The following is a 20,055-nucleotide window of genomic DNA, read 5'->3' as shown; positions in this document are numbered from 1 at the left end:
TTCTTATGCAAAATTTACCTGTTGTTTGAAGACAGTAAGCAATAGTTACAGACAATTTTAATCCTAAAGACTTAATTTAGTAGTTTTGTCTTTGCTATTTTAGTTATTGTCATGGTTGTCCGTTTTGAGCCCTGAGCTTGTTTGTTTTTTGTTATTGTTAAGTATTCTTCGTTTGGTTATAATCCATGGTATGTATTTCATGACTGTGAGTTTTTTGACAATATTTAATTGTTATTCCCGAGCCTTAACTATGATTCCTTGTTTGGACTGAGTTTTGTTTATTTCTATGATTCTTCTCGCATTCTGAGTTTGGTTTTTGATTCTGTTTGGGAGTCATCCTTGGTTTTGTGTAGTCTCACTGTGTTATCTCTTTGTATTGTCAAGTGTCTGTGTGAGACACTTGAAAAGTGATGTCTTTCAGATTAGTATGTTTTATTTTGATTTGCCTCTCCTGTCTTCTATTTACTTTTACTTCCTGTAGCTTCTTATCCTTGATTAGCAACAGCTGTTTTTGGTTACCCAAGTCTTTCCCCTCTTCTTTGATTTTCATTGCCTCTGTATACATAATTAAAGCCTCTTTTTGTACTTACACTGCTACCTGTCCATCTGCTTCTCTGTGTGTATCCCTGTCCTTGTTTGTATGTTTCTTGGCAATTGTGGACCATACTTTGTTTCCATTTTGGAATGTATGTTATTATGGGCTTTGTAACAGTCTAAAATAAACAGCTCATCATTTGTTCTTGTACTCTGCTGCTGAGCTCTGCTACACTCCAAAACAAGACAGTTATGTTCTGTTTAGATTTTCTTTTCTTTTCTTTGTGTGTGTGTGTGTGTGCATCCCCTTGATGTGTTTTCCAGTGTTTGTGAGGCTTAGACCAAGCAAAACGGCACCATAGCATAGACTCCCATAGGAACTTATAACTTCTGGATTGCATAATTTCTTGTTTTTGTGGCTAAACACTGCGTGAAACATGGAGAATAGTGAAAAATATCTTCCCCCCAAAAAAATGTGTTGTTAAAAAACGTTACACTTTTTAGAGGTTACATACTCAGGAACACTTGCGATATACAACAAGACTTCAGCAAGAAGTGGGAGAGAAAAGGTTGGAACAATAGCACTGTTATCAGATTTAAGCTAATACCGTGAGGTGGAAGAAGTGTGTGTGTGTGGGTGGGTGGGAGGGGGGTTATGTACAATTTTGGTTTATTTTGAATGTCATCCCTATTGTCCTATTTTTTTGCTGTTTTGTATGTGAGTGTATGATGTGTGTGTTGTTGTTGTTGTTTGGGTTTTTTTGCTTTTTGAACATTAGGTGCTTTGCACTGGTTACACTGAAGCAGTATAGTTAATGGGACCCTTTCTGTCACAATAAACATACCGTTAGTTCTCTTAGTGAGAGACTATCTCTCCACATGCTAGAGAACAACTTATTCTTTAACTTACTAAGGTTTCGTTAAGATGGCTCTTTACTTAGTTTTAAACATTGTCTGCAGACTTTTTAACATTTTGACAATTTTACAATTAATGAATGATCAAACAGTTTGCTCCCACCTGTTTAATTAGCTCCCAAACTCCTGATGCTTACATTTGTTTTTTGTTAGTTTGTCAATGTCTAATATCTTTGTTCATTTTTGGTAAATAGGCTGTAATCAACTGAAACAATGGAGTTATACATAATATAAAGACATGCCCTGTTTTTCCTGTATCCTTATGAGTCTACATTATTGCACCTACTCAGTAATCTTCATTAAAACCAATATAGCTTTTTTTTTTTTGAGCAAGTTACAGGCCAGCAAGGCATTTATAACAGTTTATATACCAGCAATCTTTTTTTTTTTTTAGCAGATGATTTGATTTGTGCACCATCATACTGGTGACACGATGCATAGCAGAGATAATCTACACCTATGTTTGGTTCAGGGTTCCACCGCCAGGGTTTGGGTTAAAGCACCTTCATGTGGTTACGGTTGTGGTTAAAAGTGAATCTGACGTTTTTGGATTTGGACAGAGCCAACCTATCAAACAAGTGTATTTATATGGTTTCCCTCTCAGTCTGAGTGTCACGCCGAAAGTGGTCAGCGCTTTTCTCTCTCTCTCTCTCTCTCTCTCACACACACACACACACACACACACTGAAGGAAAGCGCTTGTTAAAGCTCACCACGGCAGCGAGGGAGCGCGCGCGCCTCATCCAGCCTGTCCCATCACATCCCCTCCCACTCTCGCACCGTCGATGTCTACCTCCCTCTCTCTCCCCCTCTGTCTCCACGGGATGGCTCTCATTAAATGCGGAAGTTTACACCCAGTTAAGCTGCTGCCGCCGCCGCAACCAAGATGAGCGTTGGTGTGACAGTTGAGCTGTAGCGAAGCTGGAGGAGCGGTGCGTCGGAGAGAGCGACGGTGCCAAACCGCGAGAAAACACCAAAGCCACCAGCGACACCGTCGCCGGACTGGACTTCAGACTCGCGTATGGCTTCTCTGGGCAGCGCAGATCGGCGGGCTTTCGCTCTGAAAATCAACAGGTAAATGTAGAGAAATTATAATATAGTATTGGGGGCACGGTTTGGTTTGGTTTGGTTTAGTTTAGGAGTGAATGTGAAGTCTTACTTCCCCTTCAGGGAAGTCCAGAGTGAAGCAGGCAGCCACATGTTGTGAATGTCAATGCTGCAGGTTGATTCACTGTGTCCCGGGAAAAAAAGAGAAAAGAAGGCAGCCTGGAGGATTATAAACAGCCAACTTTACTGCAACTTTAAATGCTCAGAGAATTTATGGCAGGTTATGATTAACCCTCAGGCCTTGTTCAAAAACACCACCCTTTCAGCTTGTTCATGGCCACAAGTGGCCACCTACAGATTAGGTCTGTAATTTTTTATTATTTTTGTTTTTTTGCCATTTTTTTTTTTTGCATAAAGCTTTTAAGTAACTTCAGTTCTTTCCATAAATATAAAATAATTATTACTTTTTTATTTTTTAACCCTTTAAACACCAGTTTGTTTGTCCACTGCACCAGCTGGACGACAACCTCAAATCTCGCAATTTTATATAATTGCATTGCTACTGAAATTTCTTGTATTATTAATAGTAGAGTCTGGGGCATGTAATTGATTCACATCAACATTGATTATAATGCATTGTTATTTTAGTGCAGAGAGACCAAAAACATAAAAAACCCCTTTCAGCTTGTTCGTGGCCAAAAGTGGCCACCCCTTGTTTACATTTACAAAATGCTATAAAATTATTATATATTAACTTGTGTTAAGCTTACAGTGGCAGCCATGTGCTCAGTCGGTCATGCATGAATTTGTTTATTTCTTGCTCTTTATTTACATACATGTCAGATTTGAGCAGCATGCTGAGCTTTTATCACCAAGCTAAACGATTTGCACATTATTTATGTCACTTCCTCCTCGTGAGGATGCTGATTATATATATCTACTGTTACTAATGTGACCATTTCCTGTATTTTTGGAGGGCTGACTAGCTCATAGAGCTTGTATAAATGACTAGGGATGTGGTCATAGTTCCTGCTGTGACACTTGAGCAGGTGTGGAGGAAGTATGTACATGGAAGTCTATTGTGTACCATGCCTCCTGTGCAGTAGGGTCATTTAACAAAAATACACTATTTATCTACTGTGATGGAATATATTTATAAGGTTCTGTAGGGCCTCCTTTGAAATGGTAGAGGAGGTCAGTTTGTGTGGATCAGTTTAACCCTGAAAAGGTTTTTTGTTTTTTTTTGGTCATATACAGCTTTTAGAAGTTTTCATATGTGTAACGCTTAAAGAGCCATATAGTAGTAGCCATATTTTGTGAAAGATGAGCACACTGGTTACACCAAATGTTTGATACTGTCGATTGACAAATCACTTAGTCAAGAAAATCCATGTTCTTGTTTTTAATAGCCTGGAAGAATCATGACGACTTGCTGTGATGTGATGTGATGTGCTGAGCAGAGCTGAGCTCAGCTGCTAAGGGATGTGAGAGATCTTGGGTCACAGCCTGAATCTACTGATGAGCCAGCAGAGAGGCACTGATTAGTGGCTGCTGTACTGTAGCACCTTTTCATAGTAAAAGAGCAACGATGGAATAGATTAACACTCACTGTGATTAGATTTTGGATATTCTGCTGCTATTCAATGTGACATGAGAACCACATTGATTTATAACCCATATTATACTTAAGGGTTGTATCCTCCTGAAAGAATCTTATTGTTGTCGAGACTGAAGGCACTGATGCAGATACTTTAAATATCTGTTGTTATGTTTGCTTTCAAGTGCTTGTAGTTAAGGGGAGGGGGGGGGCTGGCTGGGATTGAGTTTGTGCTGATGTCAGTATAAAGACTAAACAGGTGCTCGATGCAAGTGAAAAAGAGAACAGCAAAGTCGATCACGGAAATTGATAATGGTGGAAAATGCATGGTGAGGGGGAAATGCTTTTGAGTGGATGGCAAGTAAATGCTGAAAACACTGATGAAGATTTAACACAAATCTATGAGTTACACTGGCTGCTAACTGAGTTGGTTTTGAAATCTGATAATGAGTACAAACTACTGCACTCATTGTGGCTACCATGATACTTAACGTTGTTTGGACAATTGTTGGAGAAATTAAAGTTCAAATGCACTTGTTTGAAAAAGTGCAAGCTAAAGTCAGATGTGAAAGGGGGAAAAACCTAGAGAGCCATGCAAGGCAACATAGTCCATACATAAGCAGCTCACATGAACAAAGAGGAACAGTTGTCACAAGATGAACCTGATCTATGCTGTCTGTGCACTAGTAAGCTGTAAGACCTGTTATTTTCCATGTCAACAAATCAAATCCATATTTACTGAGTTCTTCTTGTATGTTACTTGTATTTTATATATTAATTATGAAGACTTCCTTCCTTGGCACCTCTTATCAGGATGGAGTGCGAAGGAAATCCTGCGACCTGGGACACTAAGTCACTCACTGGTTTTACTTCACTTTTTTGCTAATGGCAGTTTAAAATCAGGAAATGTGTGTTTCTTCATAAGCATATTAAAAAAAAAAGAGGAATGGAAAACTGCAGTGAAAATATGTCAGTCAAAAATATAACATGAGCTGAGTGTCCAGTTTTTTTGCGTAGACTCTAGGTAGCTGCTGGACATTTAATATTCCGAGATTGAATGTGATTGGACTGAAGAGCATATGGTAACAGGTGTGAGGACAGCTGTAGATGCTGGGCCTCTGTCTTTCAATACGCTTCAGCGAGGAGGGGGGATCTAGATTGAATTTCATCTGATTTCCTCTGGGTTTTTTCGCTAATGACATCTGTGAACCTGCCTGTCTGTTGGTGGGCCACTGAGTTATGAGCCAGTGGAGTGTCAAAAAAAAGCAGTTTCCTACAAACTTTGGCTAAATGTGTGCAGATAAAGCAGTCGGACTAAGCTGGAAATTATAATTCCTTACAGCCAGTTTTTCATGCTTTGAGCCTGCCTGTGACCTGAGCCTTGCTAAATGACTGCTGTGTTTGTGCGTGCCTCCCTTTGACAGGAAGCTGAGTCGTGATTGTGCTGATAGCACTAAGGCCCATTAAGTCTGGAGACATATGATAGTATGAGATGCACACTGGGGGCATCCCTTTGGTCTGCTTTCCTGCTCTTGTCATTTATACCACACTTCTGTCTGTTTTCCTGTGTTTCCTCCCCTGCTCAGATTAAGGAAAAACACCGAGAGGAGGGAAAGGGTTTTAAAGGTTCAAGGATCTACCTATGTCTTGCTAATATAGATAATTTTATGCTTGGTGGGAGTAATCAAATTTGCCATCTCTGGGGCTTATTGATCAGAGATGTTGCTGTGAGGAAGGGGGTAGAAGCAGACTCTGTCTGAGAAACACTTGGGTATTGATTTCTAAAAAGCTGGAAGGAATACACCATATGCACACATGGCAAGTGGAGACCTGCAATGTATGACATAACAAAAAGGGGCCTACTTCTTTGGGGTAAAGGGTTCTTGCTCTACAAGTAGGTGTGGTGTGGGGATTAACAGTATTTCCTCACAGCAAGAAGGTCCTGGGTTTCCACCACCTGTCCTGTGTGGAGTTTGAATGTTCTCCCTATGCTTGTGAGGGTTCCCTTCAAAGACTGGACCTCAGAACTGCACAAGAATTACACAACTGTTGTGCCCACAGATAAGGAAATTCTCCCCCAGCATGATCTAATATAACTATACAAAAGTCTTGAGCCAAGCCTCATTTTGCTAGGAAAATTGGGACAGTAATTTGTTTAAGCTTAAGCTTAACAAGTCAATATTTAGTATGTCCACCTTTATTCTTCAACACAGCCTGAACTTACTTTAGCAAGCTTTCTTGCCATTTTGTTTAGCAGTCTTCGGGAAAAGTTCTTCAGGCTTCTTGAAGGACATTCGAAGCTCTTCTTTGGATGTTGTCTCTTATTCTGTTCTTTGTCAAGATAATAACACACTGCTTCAATAATGCTGAGCTCTAGGCTCTGGGGAGGCCAATCCGTGACTCAGAGTTTTCTATTTGTTTGGTATTATTGTCAAAGCTGATAAATTAAGCTGTCACCAATCAGATGCTTCCTAGATGGTACTGCATAGTGAATCAAAATCTGGTGGTGCTTTTCTGTGTTCATAATTCCATCCATTTTGACAAGATCTCTAACACCGACTGAAATTCGGCGCCAAATCATGACAGAGCCTCCACCATGTTTTACAGGCACTGTTGTACATATTGTGCACGTTGACCATTTGAACCACAACTTTAAAACTTAGAGTCATCACTTGGCCTTTTCTCCTTGTTTCCCTTGCTGAAGAATGACTTCTTGACTGCTGAATTTTATTTCCTATTACTCAAGGACTTAAACAGTATTTGAAAGTCATTATCTGCTGTAAATAGTTTTAAAAGCTTCTTCTATTGTGCTTTTGAGAGATTCAACTAAAGAACTGGGAAAGATTTGGTGTTTTTCTGACAGACTGAGTAATAAAGTACCCAAAAGATACAATTTAAAATTGAGTCTTTCCTAAGTTGTCTATTATGTGTAGGCACAACTTAAGGTCTCTTGAGTTAGGTACGTATGTTCGAATGATTCATACATCAGTGTTAAGTGGGTCAACAAATAAAACTTTCTGCTAAAAATGTTCAGATAAAAGAAATAGATTGAAAACTGTTGAAAAAGCAGATAATGTCCAAAGAAAAGGTTTAAAAGACCTTCAGAAAGCCTAGAGAGCTATTTTTCAAGACCATTTAAAAAAACTGCAAGAAAGTCTGGTTCCTTGGAAGCTAAATATAAGGAAAACAGGGGCAGCCCGAGACTTTTTACAGTACTCTATAATTGGTAAATGGTAAATGGTAAATGGTAAATGGCCTGCATTTGTATAGCGCTTTTCTAGTCCATAGGACCCCAAAGTGCTTTACACTACATTCAGTCATCCACCCATTCACACACACATTCACACACTGGCGATAGCAAGCTACATTGTAGCCACAGCTGCCCTGGGGCGCACTGACAGAGGCGAGGCTGCCGGACACAGGCGCCACCGGGCCCTCTGACCACCACCAGTTCCCCTGTGTCATCTGATAAAAGTAACCCATTGTTTACTGACCAATGAGGGGCGTACCTGACATCTTGTGTATATATTTAACCCACAAAGCAGCTTCAACAAAAATTATTTATGTCTGATAAATGATAAGATATTTAGCCTTGCTGTCCAGTCTCAGTGTCTTTGAAAAGGAGAATCTTATTTTTTCTTAAGAACAATGTCATTGTCATAGTATGACAGTGAAAATAATGCTGACAATATCGTAACAGCTGATCCATTAGGGAAGTCTTACAGACTGTAAATGTCTAATTATTCAAGCATGTTATCATTCACCAATTTTTTTTTTTTGTCTAATAAGGTATGAACTAATCAACTGTGTTTATAATTGAAAAATATCAAAGCTGATTAATGATGCTAAGCTAGGGTTTTATTGTAATTGCAGCATTTTGTCTGCACAGTATGACTTGTGAGGCATTTTAAGCCCTTTTACTAACAAATAACATGATTATAGTGTGAGGCTTGTTGTGTCTTAGCACTGAGCCTGATCTCTCATCAGCAGTTCAACAGTGGCTTCATACTGACTCCCGGGGAGCAGCTGTTTTGATAGTGCCGTCCTCATCAGTGTTGATTAAATTTTCTAAAATCATCACTTGGGGAGGAAAAAGGCAAAGAAAACTACTTTTAATGATTGTCTTCAGGCTTTGTGTTCAGCTAGGAAAATGTTTTCTTAATAGTGATTCAAATGTCATGTCCCCAAAAGGAGAATTTATGAGAAGTTTTAATTGAGGTTTAGCGTGATCTAAAAAGCCTATAAGCATGTTTTATGTGTCCGTCAGTAACACTACAAACACACACAATAAGGTTACTCAAAGATATTAAGTTACATAGAAACTCAAACAATGTTTTCATATGCACTGTGGTAACCTGGTTACTGTAAAACTGAATATATATACAGTAATTCAGGCAATATAATGGTGAAATCACAAGTTACTTTTAGATTTTTAAAAAAAAAAATATTTTATATTATTTTTTTAAGTTGCCACCTTGCTTTTTTGCTGCTTTTTGTACTGCATTGCACCTCAAATGCTTTCTATTTCATTTCTGCTTATAATTACACAATGAAATGTAGAATAAAGGAGGTTTATGACCCCAGAGTTGACAAAAATTATGCAAAAATGATGACAAAATTAGCAGTCGTGAAAAAGTATTAGCCCCCTTTCTGATTTCTTAGTGTTTTGCATATTTGTTATACTTGCATGTTTCAGATCATCTGTGGAACCATGCAGCTTCCACTTTGGATTTGGGACACAGACACCGTCTCTACTTTTAAGATCAGGCTTATCAAAAACACTCTCTCCTTTTTGATAAAGCATATAGCTGGGGCTGGATCCTCCCTTAGTTATGCTGCAATAGGCGTAGGCTCCTGGGGAATTCCCATGATGCATGAGTGTTTCTTCTTCAGTCACCTTTCTCACTCACTATGTAAATATAATTGAATTGAACTGAAATTGAGTTGTACAAAATGCAGTTTTTAAACTTAATTAAGGGAGAAAAGTTAACCAAACCTACCTGGTCTTGTGTGAAAAAGTAACTGCTTCTCTTGTTAAATAATGAATTTGATTAACCACATTTTTGTAAGGCTGAGTTTCCCTAAACACACTCGGGCCTGATTACTGGTGGACCTGCTGAATCAAGAAATCGCTTAAAGAGAACCTGTCTGACAAAGTGAAGCAGGCTAAAAGATCTTGAAAAGCAACACATCATGCCACGATCTGAAGAAAGACCTGAGAAACAAAGTCACTCTCTGTCAGTCTGGAAAGGGTTACAAATCAGTTTCTAAAACTTTGAGACTCAATTGAACCAAAGTGAGCGCCATTATACACAAATGGAGAAAACTTGGAAGAGTGGTGAAGCTTTTTCCAGGAGTGACCGGCCTACCAAAATTACTCCCTAACCCTAACCCCACGACGACTCATCCAGGAGGTTGCAAAAGAACCCAGAATAACATTAAAGAACCGCAGGCGTCACATGTCTCAGTTAAGGTCAGAGTTCATAGTTCCACGATTTTAAAAAAGAAAAAGAAAAAGAGAGGGACTATGGAAATGGCATCCATGGCAGAGTTCCAAGACACAAAACATTGCTGAGCAAAAAAGAACACAAAGGCTTGTTTCACATTTGACAAAAAAAAAGAACTTTTTGGAAGGTTTGAGGAAAGGAACATCATACCAAAAGTAAACTATGGTGCTGGTAGTGTGATGGTCTCGGGCTGTGTTGCTGCGTCAGTACATGGAAGACTTGCTGAATTCTGCTGTCTACCAAAACATCCTGAAGGAGAATATCTGGCCATGTGTTTGTAAACTCAAGCTGAAGTGCACTTGGGTTCTGCAGCAGGACAATGATCCAAAACAAACCACCAAGTCCACCTCTGAACAGCTTAAAAAAAACAAAGACTTTAGAGTGGCCTAGGTCAGTTCTGACCTGAATCTGATTGAGATGCTGTGGCATGACCATAAAAAGGCAGTCCATGCTCGAAAACCTTCCAGTGTGGCTGAATTACAACAATTCTGCAAAGATGAGTGGGCTAAATTTCCTCCAGTTATTGCAAATGCTTGATTGCAGTTGTTGTCGTTGTTGTTGTTAAGGGTGGCCCAACCAGCTATTAGGTTTAGGGGGCAATCACTTTTTTCACACAGGCCCATGTATTGTTTGATGATCTGAAACATTTAAGAGTGACAAATATACAAAAAAGAGGAAATCAGGAAGGGGGCAAACACTTTTTCACACCACTGTAGGTGCGTGATGTCTCCAAGATTGGATTAAATAGGAAATGGTGAATGCTTAAACATTGGAGTCTTTTGGATGCTTTTGATTCCTGGCATCCACAAATTCACCCCAGTAGGAGCCAGGCACCTTACATGATGGTGGTGGCTGAGAGTTTGTGTGAGTAGGTGAATGAAAATGTATTGTAAGGATCTAGCTAAGGTTAAAAGTAGGTATATACAGTAATGTGGAAAGGTCTTGAATCAGCCTTTAGTTCTTTAAACTTTACTAGGGAAATGGGTGCAGAGGTTTATTAAAACATCTGCAAATAAACATATTGTACAATTCTAAGAACTTGGAAAGTCAATATTTGGTATGAACATCTTTGCTGCCTGTTGTTCCGTTCTCAGTCATCATCGCTGCTTCAGTAATGTTGAGGTTTGAGCTCTGATCGATTTCCCTATGGGGAAATTGGCTTGCGGTGGAAGTCAGACATTTGTACACACCACATGAAAACAATCACATCAACATAAAACACAAGCACACAATATGCAGACATTTTCGCTCTTCCACACTAATTTGGCAACCTACATTGGTATCATAATTAAGCTGTTGCCACTCAGATACTTCCCTGTTGGTATTGCACGGTGGATCAAATCTGATGGTGCTTTTCTTAGTTCATAATTCCAATAATTTTGACAAGATCTCACACCATTAGCTGAAATGCACAAACCATGACAGAGTCTGCACTGTTTTACAGATGGCTGTAGACACTTAGAATCTACTTGTTTCCTCACCTTCTCTGTACATACTGACAATGACTCTAACCAAAAGTCATTATTATGCATTCAAAACTTTATAAAAACCTGTCACTGATTGTCAGCTACTTTTCCACTGAGACTATTTCTGATGGCGCATCAGCTTCATCAGATATAGTCTGAGTCCTGTTAAAGACATGACTTTTAGATACTGTTCATCTGTTGCAGTTTTATGTCTGCCACAGTTGTCCTCCAATTGTCTGGTTTCCTCAATTCTTTTTAAGAGTACAGTGCACACCATATTGATATAGGCTGCTAGTAACAAAGTGTCTAAAGATGATCTAGTGTCTGGTTACTTTTTTAGGGCAAGACATAAGAGCACAGTGGAAGTTGGCAGCACCACTGTTGGTATTCTCAGAGATCTCAGGCTTGCAGTTCTGTATGAGAAGCTGGTTTAAACCAAAGCTATTTCAGTACTTTTCTTTACTCAGCAGGATCTGATAGATTTGATGAAAGGTCCTACAGTGAACATTTTTTTGCTCTTAGAGTCTTGACTTTTATTCAACCCTGTTTATGAACTTTGCAGTGCTTCCAGTAGTGGCAAGTATTGCTTAAAATCAAATATTTGTCCCTTTATAAAGTTTTGTCTCTGGGTTGATCCACAAGAAGCAATTCCTTTTTCCAGGAATTGTGTCTTTATGATGTCTTACTAAAACCACAATCAGATACCAGTTTTTGCTAGATCAGTGATGCAAGCTGTTTTTGGTGTTATTTTGCTTAAGTGACCAAAGCTCTGTTTTTATCTTTCCTAACAAAAGCAGCTTTGGTTTTATGTAGCAAAGGATGCCAAGACCCATCACCACTGAAGAGAGACACAGATGCTGTCTGCTGTGTCAAGCTGTTTGTGTAGTGGTAAAAAAAAATGCCTGCTTGGATCTGAATACTGTTTTACTTGCCTTGTCTTTTTATAGACGGGCACTTAATCTGTATCAGTGAATGCGTAGTAGCACATGGACCCATGTGCATATATTAGCTATACTTTATGTACAGTATGTGTTATTAGGTTGTATGAGCTAGAAAGTACCAATGGAAGATATGTAGAAATGGCACAAGTTAGAGTGGTTAAGGGCATGTCTTTATAAAGTCGCATGTAATGAGAAGGGTTATTACAGAGTTTATATCGTCTTGGGTATAAACTCAATACACCCACCAGACAATCTGCTTTTGGACAAAAAAGCCTCAGCCTTATTGGATTTTTTTATTAGTTTTGTCATGAAAATCTCAACAGTGGCTTATTCTGATTTCAAAGAGACAACATGACAGAAGAAGAGGCATTTGAGGTGGGTGATTTCTTTTTGTGTGTGTGTCACTTAGGTCTCCACAAATAGATTTTTTTTTTTTTAAAGCTTATTATACTGCAGCCCCTTTTAAACCTCATCTGTGTATGCAGTTCTGACATATTACATACTAAAACTGTAACCTGGCACATTCCCTTTAAGGAGAGCGAACAGAGATTAGTTTATTGATATGGAGGTACAGGGTAAAGGTGTGTATGCGAGAGTCCTCCACAACCAGTGTCCACCGTGTTATCTTGCGAGGGACAAACATACTGCTCTACACTTGTTCACTAGATACCGCCATATGATTGTGTGCGTATACTGAGCAGACATGAGGTGTGAGCGTTTTTATGATATGTGTGTGTAACTTTGTAGACTATAATCAGGCCGCAGCTGTATTTTGACTTGCATAGTGGTTAAAATATATTTTAAACCATGAATGCAAAGCTTTTTTTTGCATTGCATTGGTGTTGCTGTTGCTAATCTGGTCAATTGATCAGCTGTACCTGTTCGTGTGGGTGTGTGTCCTCTAATCTGGCTCGTGTGATTATTTTACAAGCATATTGCTGCAATATGTGTTTGTTTTTTAATGTACACAATTAATTCTTTTTACTTATTGTGCAGCACCACTTTCTTAAAACTCTGTTTTAATGGCCGTGAGCAGCTAGCTATGGCTTTAAATAAAAATGCTGCTGCAGTGCTGGACTTTGGCCTTTGTGTAAATTGTGTATACTGTTTTCCCACCCATGCCATGACCTTTTCTGGCATTCAGTTATTTTATTGACTCAGCATATTATGTGCTTTAGAGGGGGAGGAGAACGTGTTATAAACAGCATGACTGAAACAGGCTCGCTCAAGTATAGTAAACACATTCATAATAATAGTATGTCATGTTGTTAGCTCAGTACAGTTCAAAAGTCTTAATCCGCCTCTTATTTCCAAGCAGCCAGACTTTCTTGGAACTTTTAAAGCGATCTTGAGCAATAGTTTTCCAGGCTGTCCAAGTTTTTTTTTTTTTTTTGTTGGACATTGTCTGGTTTTGCAGTAATTTTTAGTCTAGTTCTTCTACCTGATGATTTTCAGAGGGATGGTGATAGGGGGAAAGGGGATGAACCAGTGAACCACATGAATCACAAATTAATTTGGTTTTTGCGTTGCTTGGCATATTGTAAATCACCTCCTTAAAATATTTGGGGAAACTGGACAAGTGGAGGACAAAAGAAGAAGTGGCAGGCCTAGGGGACAATAGCTGCAGCAGATGAACAGTATCTGAAAGTCATTCCTTTAGGTAATGGGGAAAAAATCTAGTAAAGATCTCAAAGAGGGCCTGAGAGATGCCTCTGTCATGGTTTAGAGTTGCTTTTTAGCCATGGTGTTGGGGGTGGAATTATGAACACAGAAAAGTACCATCAGATTTTGATCCATCATGTAATGCCATCTTGAAAGTATATGATTGGCAACAACTTCATTTTTGATTACAATGAAACGCATTGCCAGTATAGTAAAAGCATACATGGATAGAAAAATACACAATAGAACATCATCAGTCATGGATCGTCCTCCCCAGTGCCAGGACATCAACATTATTGAATAAAGGTTTTCATGCCATGTATTGATTTTTAAGCTTATTAGAACTGTGCAAGCTCTGATTTTGCCTGATGTACTGTATTTACATGCATGTTTATGTGTTTCAGTACACCCCTGCACCCATTTCACATTTTCTGAGGAAATATAAAGAAATGGGGCTTGGCTCAAGCCTTGCACAATACTGTGTGTCATGTTGTTAGTATTCATATTATGCCAGTTTGTTTTTAAGCTTTGAAAATTGTACTTGTTTTGTAATTCTTTTTCGAAATTTCCATGAAAGTGCTCATCAGATTGTGCATGCTCCATGATTCTGTAGCTTCAGTGGTTTTGACATACTGGCATTCCTTTACAGCATTTGTTATTAGTTTGCGGTGATAATTAGTAACAGCGATGTTGTAACAATGGCCAAGGGGACTTACTGAACCCGTGAGACTGACCACAGGCGAAGCAGTCGGGAATGTGACCCATTTGCTCAAGTCTTTGCCCTCTAACGCTTCCCTGTGCGTCAGCGTTACAATAAACTCTTTCTGACGCTTGCATATGCAACAATACACAGAAAATGGAGTAAATTTAACAGAAGACGCACACGAGAAAACTCAAAATGACATATACTTACACATACATACACAGACTGGGGTTTTGTTACTGAGCTGCTGTTGCGCAGATTTGGGTGGGGCTCCAGTGATATGGTGGATTAATTAGAAATAAGTAACTAGTGTATTAGTGGCCGTATCATGGAGATGGAATGTGTGCAGAAAATCAGGGCACTGTTCTCCCTTCTTATTGGTAAAAGCTACAGGCAAACACAAACACCATCTACCCAACATATTTGAATAGTACTCCATTCTTGTGTCATGTTGATTTCCTGCTTGCTCTGACCCTTACAGCGGGACACCATATCATTCAACGCAAGCATGACAAAGCCTCTACACAGCCAGCAGCGGTGGGCTTCTGTAGAGAGTGAACAATAGTTGAATAGGAACACCATGGCTGGCCGATTCGACTAAGAACAATTGCGGAATTGGTGCTGTTGCATCTGTCATTAAGATACACTATGTGTGCATGTGGTTGGAATTATACACAAAAGATGAGGTTGTAGAGTTTTTAATGCTTGTTTTAAAGCAAACATTCCCTTTAAAACAGCACACAAATATGATACTCTGGCTCATGAACACAAAACCTTATAAATCTGTGTTTTCTAACATTTTGTTTCAGGCACTCTTCTGCAGAGATCAGGAAACACTTTGGTGGGAACCATGGCTTGCATCACAGCCGAACCAACTCGAACGCTTCGGCCACAGTGTGGCTTACTGTGGTGAGTTTCCTTCTGTTAAAAGAATTCTTTTGCTTTTGGAGTTTAGTCTTTTGTTTTATTCAGCAGGAAATTGTCATATCATCCAGATTTGAACTGCAGGCAGATCTCAGGAAAGGAATGTTAGCAATATGAACTTTTTTTTTTTAAGTATTTTTTCCCAGTTATGCTTATATTTCCTTATTCAAATGCGTAACATGTTAAGTGTGCTGTAATATTACATCTATATATTATTACTTCCCTTGTACCAGAGCAGTAGTGATGAAATCCTAGTTGAAGTGGGGGAAAAATCATGCTGTGACTAAAACATCAGTGGAGTGGCTTCCTCTTATGCTGCTTTAGTGATTCTGCTTATACCACTGGAGAGTTATAAGTGTATCATTTTCACATCCTGCCTTTGCTGTCATTAGCTCTGGGACTGTCTGACTCGGTGTGGTGTCTCACCTTGAAGATTATGCTTTGAATCCTGAAACAGTTCTTCTACAGCATGAGCTGCTGCTTTTGCAAAGAGCTGCCTGCATAGCCATTTACACCGGCCTGACGCTGCTCTTTGGCTTAACATGCGTTGAAAAATGTAGCACATACTGAAAAGACTTGAAAGTCATTATGGCAGGTTGTTTTCTACTCTCCTCATTTGAAGCGTGACAGAGAACGATCCCTGCCCTCCAATGCCTACAGACAGAATGATGCACAGTAATCCTTTGCGGGGATTTGCTCCCGCTGCACTCTCTGTAGTACCCTCTGAACCTCTGTCTCTGCCTCCCAGCTTTATATGTTCTGCTCTCAGTCTTCTCGCTTTTCGTCTATTTCTGTCTTTTCCTCGCATCTTTTCTTCTGTGTCGCCCTACATTTCTCTCATGTAAAATTCTCTAAAGCTTGCAGTTGTTAAGTTTTGTGACATATATTTGTGTTTGAGTGACAGAGCTTAAACCCTTAAATAATGTTTTTTTTGGGCTGTTTTATTTTTTATTTTTTTTATTTTTATTTTAGTAATGATTCTTGAGCTTTCTGGCTGACAGGTCTTGAGGAGAAGTACTTGAGCCAGCTGTCCTGACCCGGCTTGTAGCATGCAGCATGGTTAATCTGTAACCTGCTTGAGAAATGGGTCAGTGCCTTGGATACTGACAGGCACTGGATGGGCGCTGCCTACCTTGCAGCTTATCCAGGCAAATCTTCAATATGTCCGGATTTGGGATGCGGGAGAGGATTTTTAATACCATAATCTCTGGGATGATAGTTTTACATTATTCAGCAGTCCCGTCTAGCAAAGGGATGAGGGAGGGGTGCTTGTTGCTGCAGTTGTTATGCGGATCACTACGTTAATATTGACTGAACCTGAGTTGAAACTGTTGCCTGGTCAGAGACATTAACAAATTTAAAAGCTTGCAGTGTGTGTGTGTGTGTGTGTGTGTGTGTGTGTGTGTGTGGCATGCACATGTATGTATCTCTAGTTTCTGTTCCTGTCTGTTGAAACACCAGTTGATGGAGGGACGCCTTGCTGATGTCACTTCCTTCAGTGTTTTGTGGTTTTGTCCCTTTCAGCTGAGAACTGTAATGTCTAAAACTGATGTCTAAACGTTTTGTGGGTCTCTAAACAGTCAGGCTCCAATTAAAGCATTGACTCTGTGGCTTCTGATTTATTTTTGCTAATGCTGATGGTTTTCTTTAAGCTTCTAGGTCTATGAAGCCCACTTTAAAGGGGTTCTGTGCATTGCACTGTGGCTTAGTTTCACTCAAAAGCACTGAGCGCCAGTAGGTACACAGTGTAGGTTCCCCATATCCGGAGTGCGCCATTTTGTACACTTCCTTTTTATGGTGTTCAGTTTTCAGCAGGGTAAGTTTGCGATGTCGGCTTGAGCTCAGTCTTTTTGTGAAACTAGAGTGAGATTTTGCTCACATATCTTCTGTCATGTTTACTGTAGCTTTATTTTCTCTTGGGTTCTTTACATCTGTTTCTTTTTTCTGTGTTCCTCCTGTATATCGACAGCAGTAATGTGCTTCTAAAAATGGTCATTTTTACATGAAAATGCTTTATTTGTTTTTTTTGTTTTTAAAAAAGCTTGTCTTATTTAATCATTTGTGCACATTCTTCACTGAGTTTTGTCACATCTTCCAGCCGTTCATGGTTTTCACTGCAATTATTGCACCTGTGATCAAGTTTGTCAAAAACGTCTGGTGGCTGTTGGCTTTGCAAGGAAAGCTGGATTCTTGCTGGCACCTCTGATGACTCCACAGAGCAGCAGGCACTGATCAGAGGCATGCATAGATTTGCATTCATTTGTTTTTGTTAGCCTCCATACCAAACAAGAAAAAGAGGCCATGTTACAATGATTCTTTGAACTTTGAGGCATACAGCCAGAGAAATGCACATGGAGTCAGATGAAGTTTGCTACTATAATGAGGTTGTCCTCTGTCGAGAGGAGGAGTTAGTTTTTTTTTTATACCGGAGCCCTCTCATTTAAAACAATAATGATATAGTTCTTCCTTCTGGCTGTCTGTGTATTCTTTTGTCATGTGTTGCATGCTAAGCATTAATAATCGGCCGTGTGCAACAACATGCTCGTCGTTGCTTAGTGGAGGAAAAATATCCCTTAGGGTGGGTTGATGTGCAAAAACATGTCTGAAGGCAAATGGAATTTGCTCAGCTTTTAAAAGTTAAGCACAGCAGTGACTCATGTTTTTCTGCAGGTATTTCCACCTCTTATGTGTATACATGTTATCTTTTACTGTCTATACCAGTAGCTGGTTTGGCCCCCTGTTTCCTGTCTGCCTGAAGACACACTTTCTCTCACAGTTTTTGACAGGCTATCTGTATTTTACCTGTATGGGACAGTCCGCGTGACTGAGATCTGAAATATTCTTCTAAAAAATGTCTGACTGTTCTTGTTCAAATTCATACTCTTAGAATGGCTTCCTTTTATTGTTCATCAGTTTTGGGGGTTTTTCTTTTTAGTAATTTTTCATTATGACATTTAGCCCATTTCCATGGCTCAGATTAAGCACAGTCACTAAAAATATTTCCATCAACAACAAAAACAAAACTAAAAAACTAAAAAAAAAAAAAAAAGCTTTCCGTCTGGGACTAGGCTTAAAATTGGTCTGGAAAATGTAGCCATTATAGGATATGGTTCTAAACCTTTGTCCTACCTCAGCTAACCCCTGATGATTATCAGATTGGAGGTCTGCCCAGTTTGCTGCAGTGACACCTGCTCCATGCAGGTTCCTTTTTTGTTTTTTTTGTTTATTTTTTTTAACGACCACAGTCAGCAATGCACGACAAAAAAGGATGTGTGGTGCGCTATCTCATCAGTTGTGCTTCCCCCCCCCCCCCCTCTTTTGGTACACTTTCTAATGATTATAAAAGCTCATCTGTGTCAGAGTACAGATTTGTTAAAAGGCTTAAATATGAAACTTTCAACCCATTTATATTGTACTTTGAAACCACTACAGCTTTGCTTTTGTGATGATCTGATGTAGTAGAGATGGAGTTACAGTTTCTGTCTAAAAATAGGATTTAAAAAAACACACACACACACAAACAGCCTGAATGCCAGCTTGTTCCGGTTTCCGCTTGTGTAAGTCCCTGTGTCTTTTGTTCTCAGACAGGTATGAGGTATTAGAAAATATTCATGATTCAACATGTTTGGTTATGCTTCCCTTTTTCTTCTCTGTAGTGTGTCTGAATTTTACAAATGGCTGTATAAACTGTAAAATGAAAAGTGTTTGGTTTTCCATTTTGCTTCTTGTAAAAGCTTATAGTTAGGGCTGGATCAGGTAACCGTGAACCAGTGTTTAGATACACTGCAGTATTCCTGCAATAGGACTCTCTATAAGTTTACACATCACTCTGCATGTAATCATTAGTTATTATTCATTTGTTGCTCTCTTCCATAGTGTCCTCTTTGTCTTGTAGGATAGCACTGGTGGTTGCCAGTATTTTCTAGATATTTAATTTTAATGTTTTTTTTTTTTTCTGATATGTATTCTCACTTTTTTTTTCCATCTTCCCAATCCCAATATTTTCTCCATCATTCTTCGATTCTCCAGCCTCAGACATATGATGCAGTGGAGCCCTTGGACCTGGAGGAATTCTTCATGTCGCAGTTAAAAAGTGGAGACTCTGCCCTGATGCAGGAATTTGGAGACTTTCCTGATGATGACCTGAAGGTGGAGCAGGTGGAAAAGGAGTGTCGCACTATTCGACACTCTGTCCCAGAGGATGGGTATGTTACAGGCCAATGATTGTTAAATAAGAGGATAATTTATGAGTCAATTAACATGGTTTTCTAGAGCTCACAAAAAGCCAAAAAGGACAGCGTCTTTTACTGACAGGTTTCTCTGAATGTCTTAAAATATTGATTAAACTGATGTTCAGAGGTGGGTAACAAGCCTTTATTCATCTTCCAAAGAAGTTTAGCAGATTGTTTTGTAATAAAATAAATATTTAGACTGTCTCCCCAAATTCATTGTAAAACAACTTTCTGCACGTTATCTTTGCTTATTCAGAGTATTCACAACGTGACCATGAAGTCCAAATTAAGACAGGAGAAGAATTCAAAGTTTTCAGCTGCTTGCATGTGTCTGCATATCTCATTGTCCTCATCCTTATCTCTTAACAGAGTGGAACTAGATCCGCATGTAAGAGACTGCATAAAGAGTTACACCCAGCCGTGGCTCGTCGTCTCCAGAAGGTAAAAGACTGCGTGTCCTATCTGATACATTCTTATGTTTACATGTTTCCTACAAAGACTCTCATATTCACTGCACACATGCACTGC

At 39.3% G+C, this 20,055-nt stretch overlaps 1 protein-coding gene across 3 annotated transcripts in view; it reads left to right on the top strand.

Moving 5' to 3' along the window:
- Window positions 1-2,194: 2,194 nt before the first annotated feature.
- dock8 (dedicator of cytokinesis 8) overlaps window positions 2,195-20,055 on the top strand; it is a 55,710-nt gene continuing 37,849 nt past the window's right edge. For all 3 annotated transcript variants that reach the window (XM_082556131.1, XM_082556130.1, XM_082556132.1), the window contains exons 1-4: window positions 2,195-2,522; window positions 15,181-15,280; window positions 19,325-19,500; window positions 19,897-19,968. In XM_082556131.1, coding sequence (XP_082412257.1) covers window positions 2,470-2,522; window positions 15,181-15,280; window positions 19,325-19,500; window positions 19,897-19,968 — 401 coding nt within the window. In that variant the 5' untranslated portion in view covers window positions 2,195-2,469. The remainder of the gene's footprint in view (window positions 2,523-15,180; window positions 15,281-19,324; window positions 19,501-19,896; window positions 19,969-20,055) is intronic.

Source organism: Aulonocara stuartgranti, assembly GCF_965226115.1.
Source record: "Aulonocara stuartgranti genome assembly, chromosome: 12".
Lineage (NCBI taxonomy): Eukaryota > Metazoa > Chordata > Actinopteri > Cichliformes > Cichlidae > Aulonocara > Aulonocara stuartgranti.
Note: the sequence above shows the minus strand (reverse complement) of the source record. Positions and strands in the feature narration are given on the sequence as shown.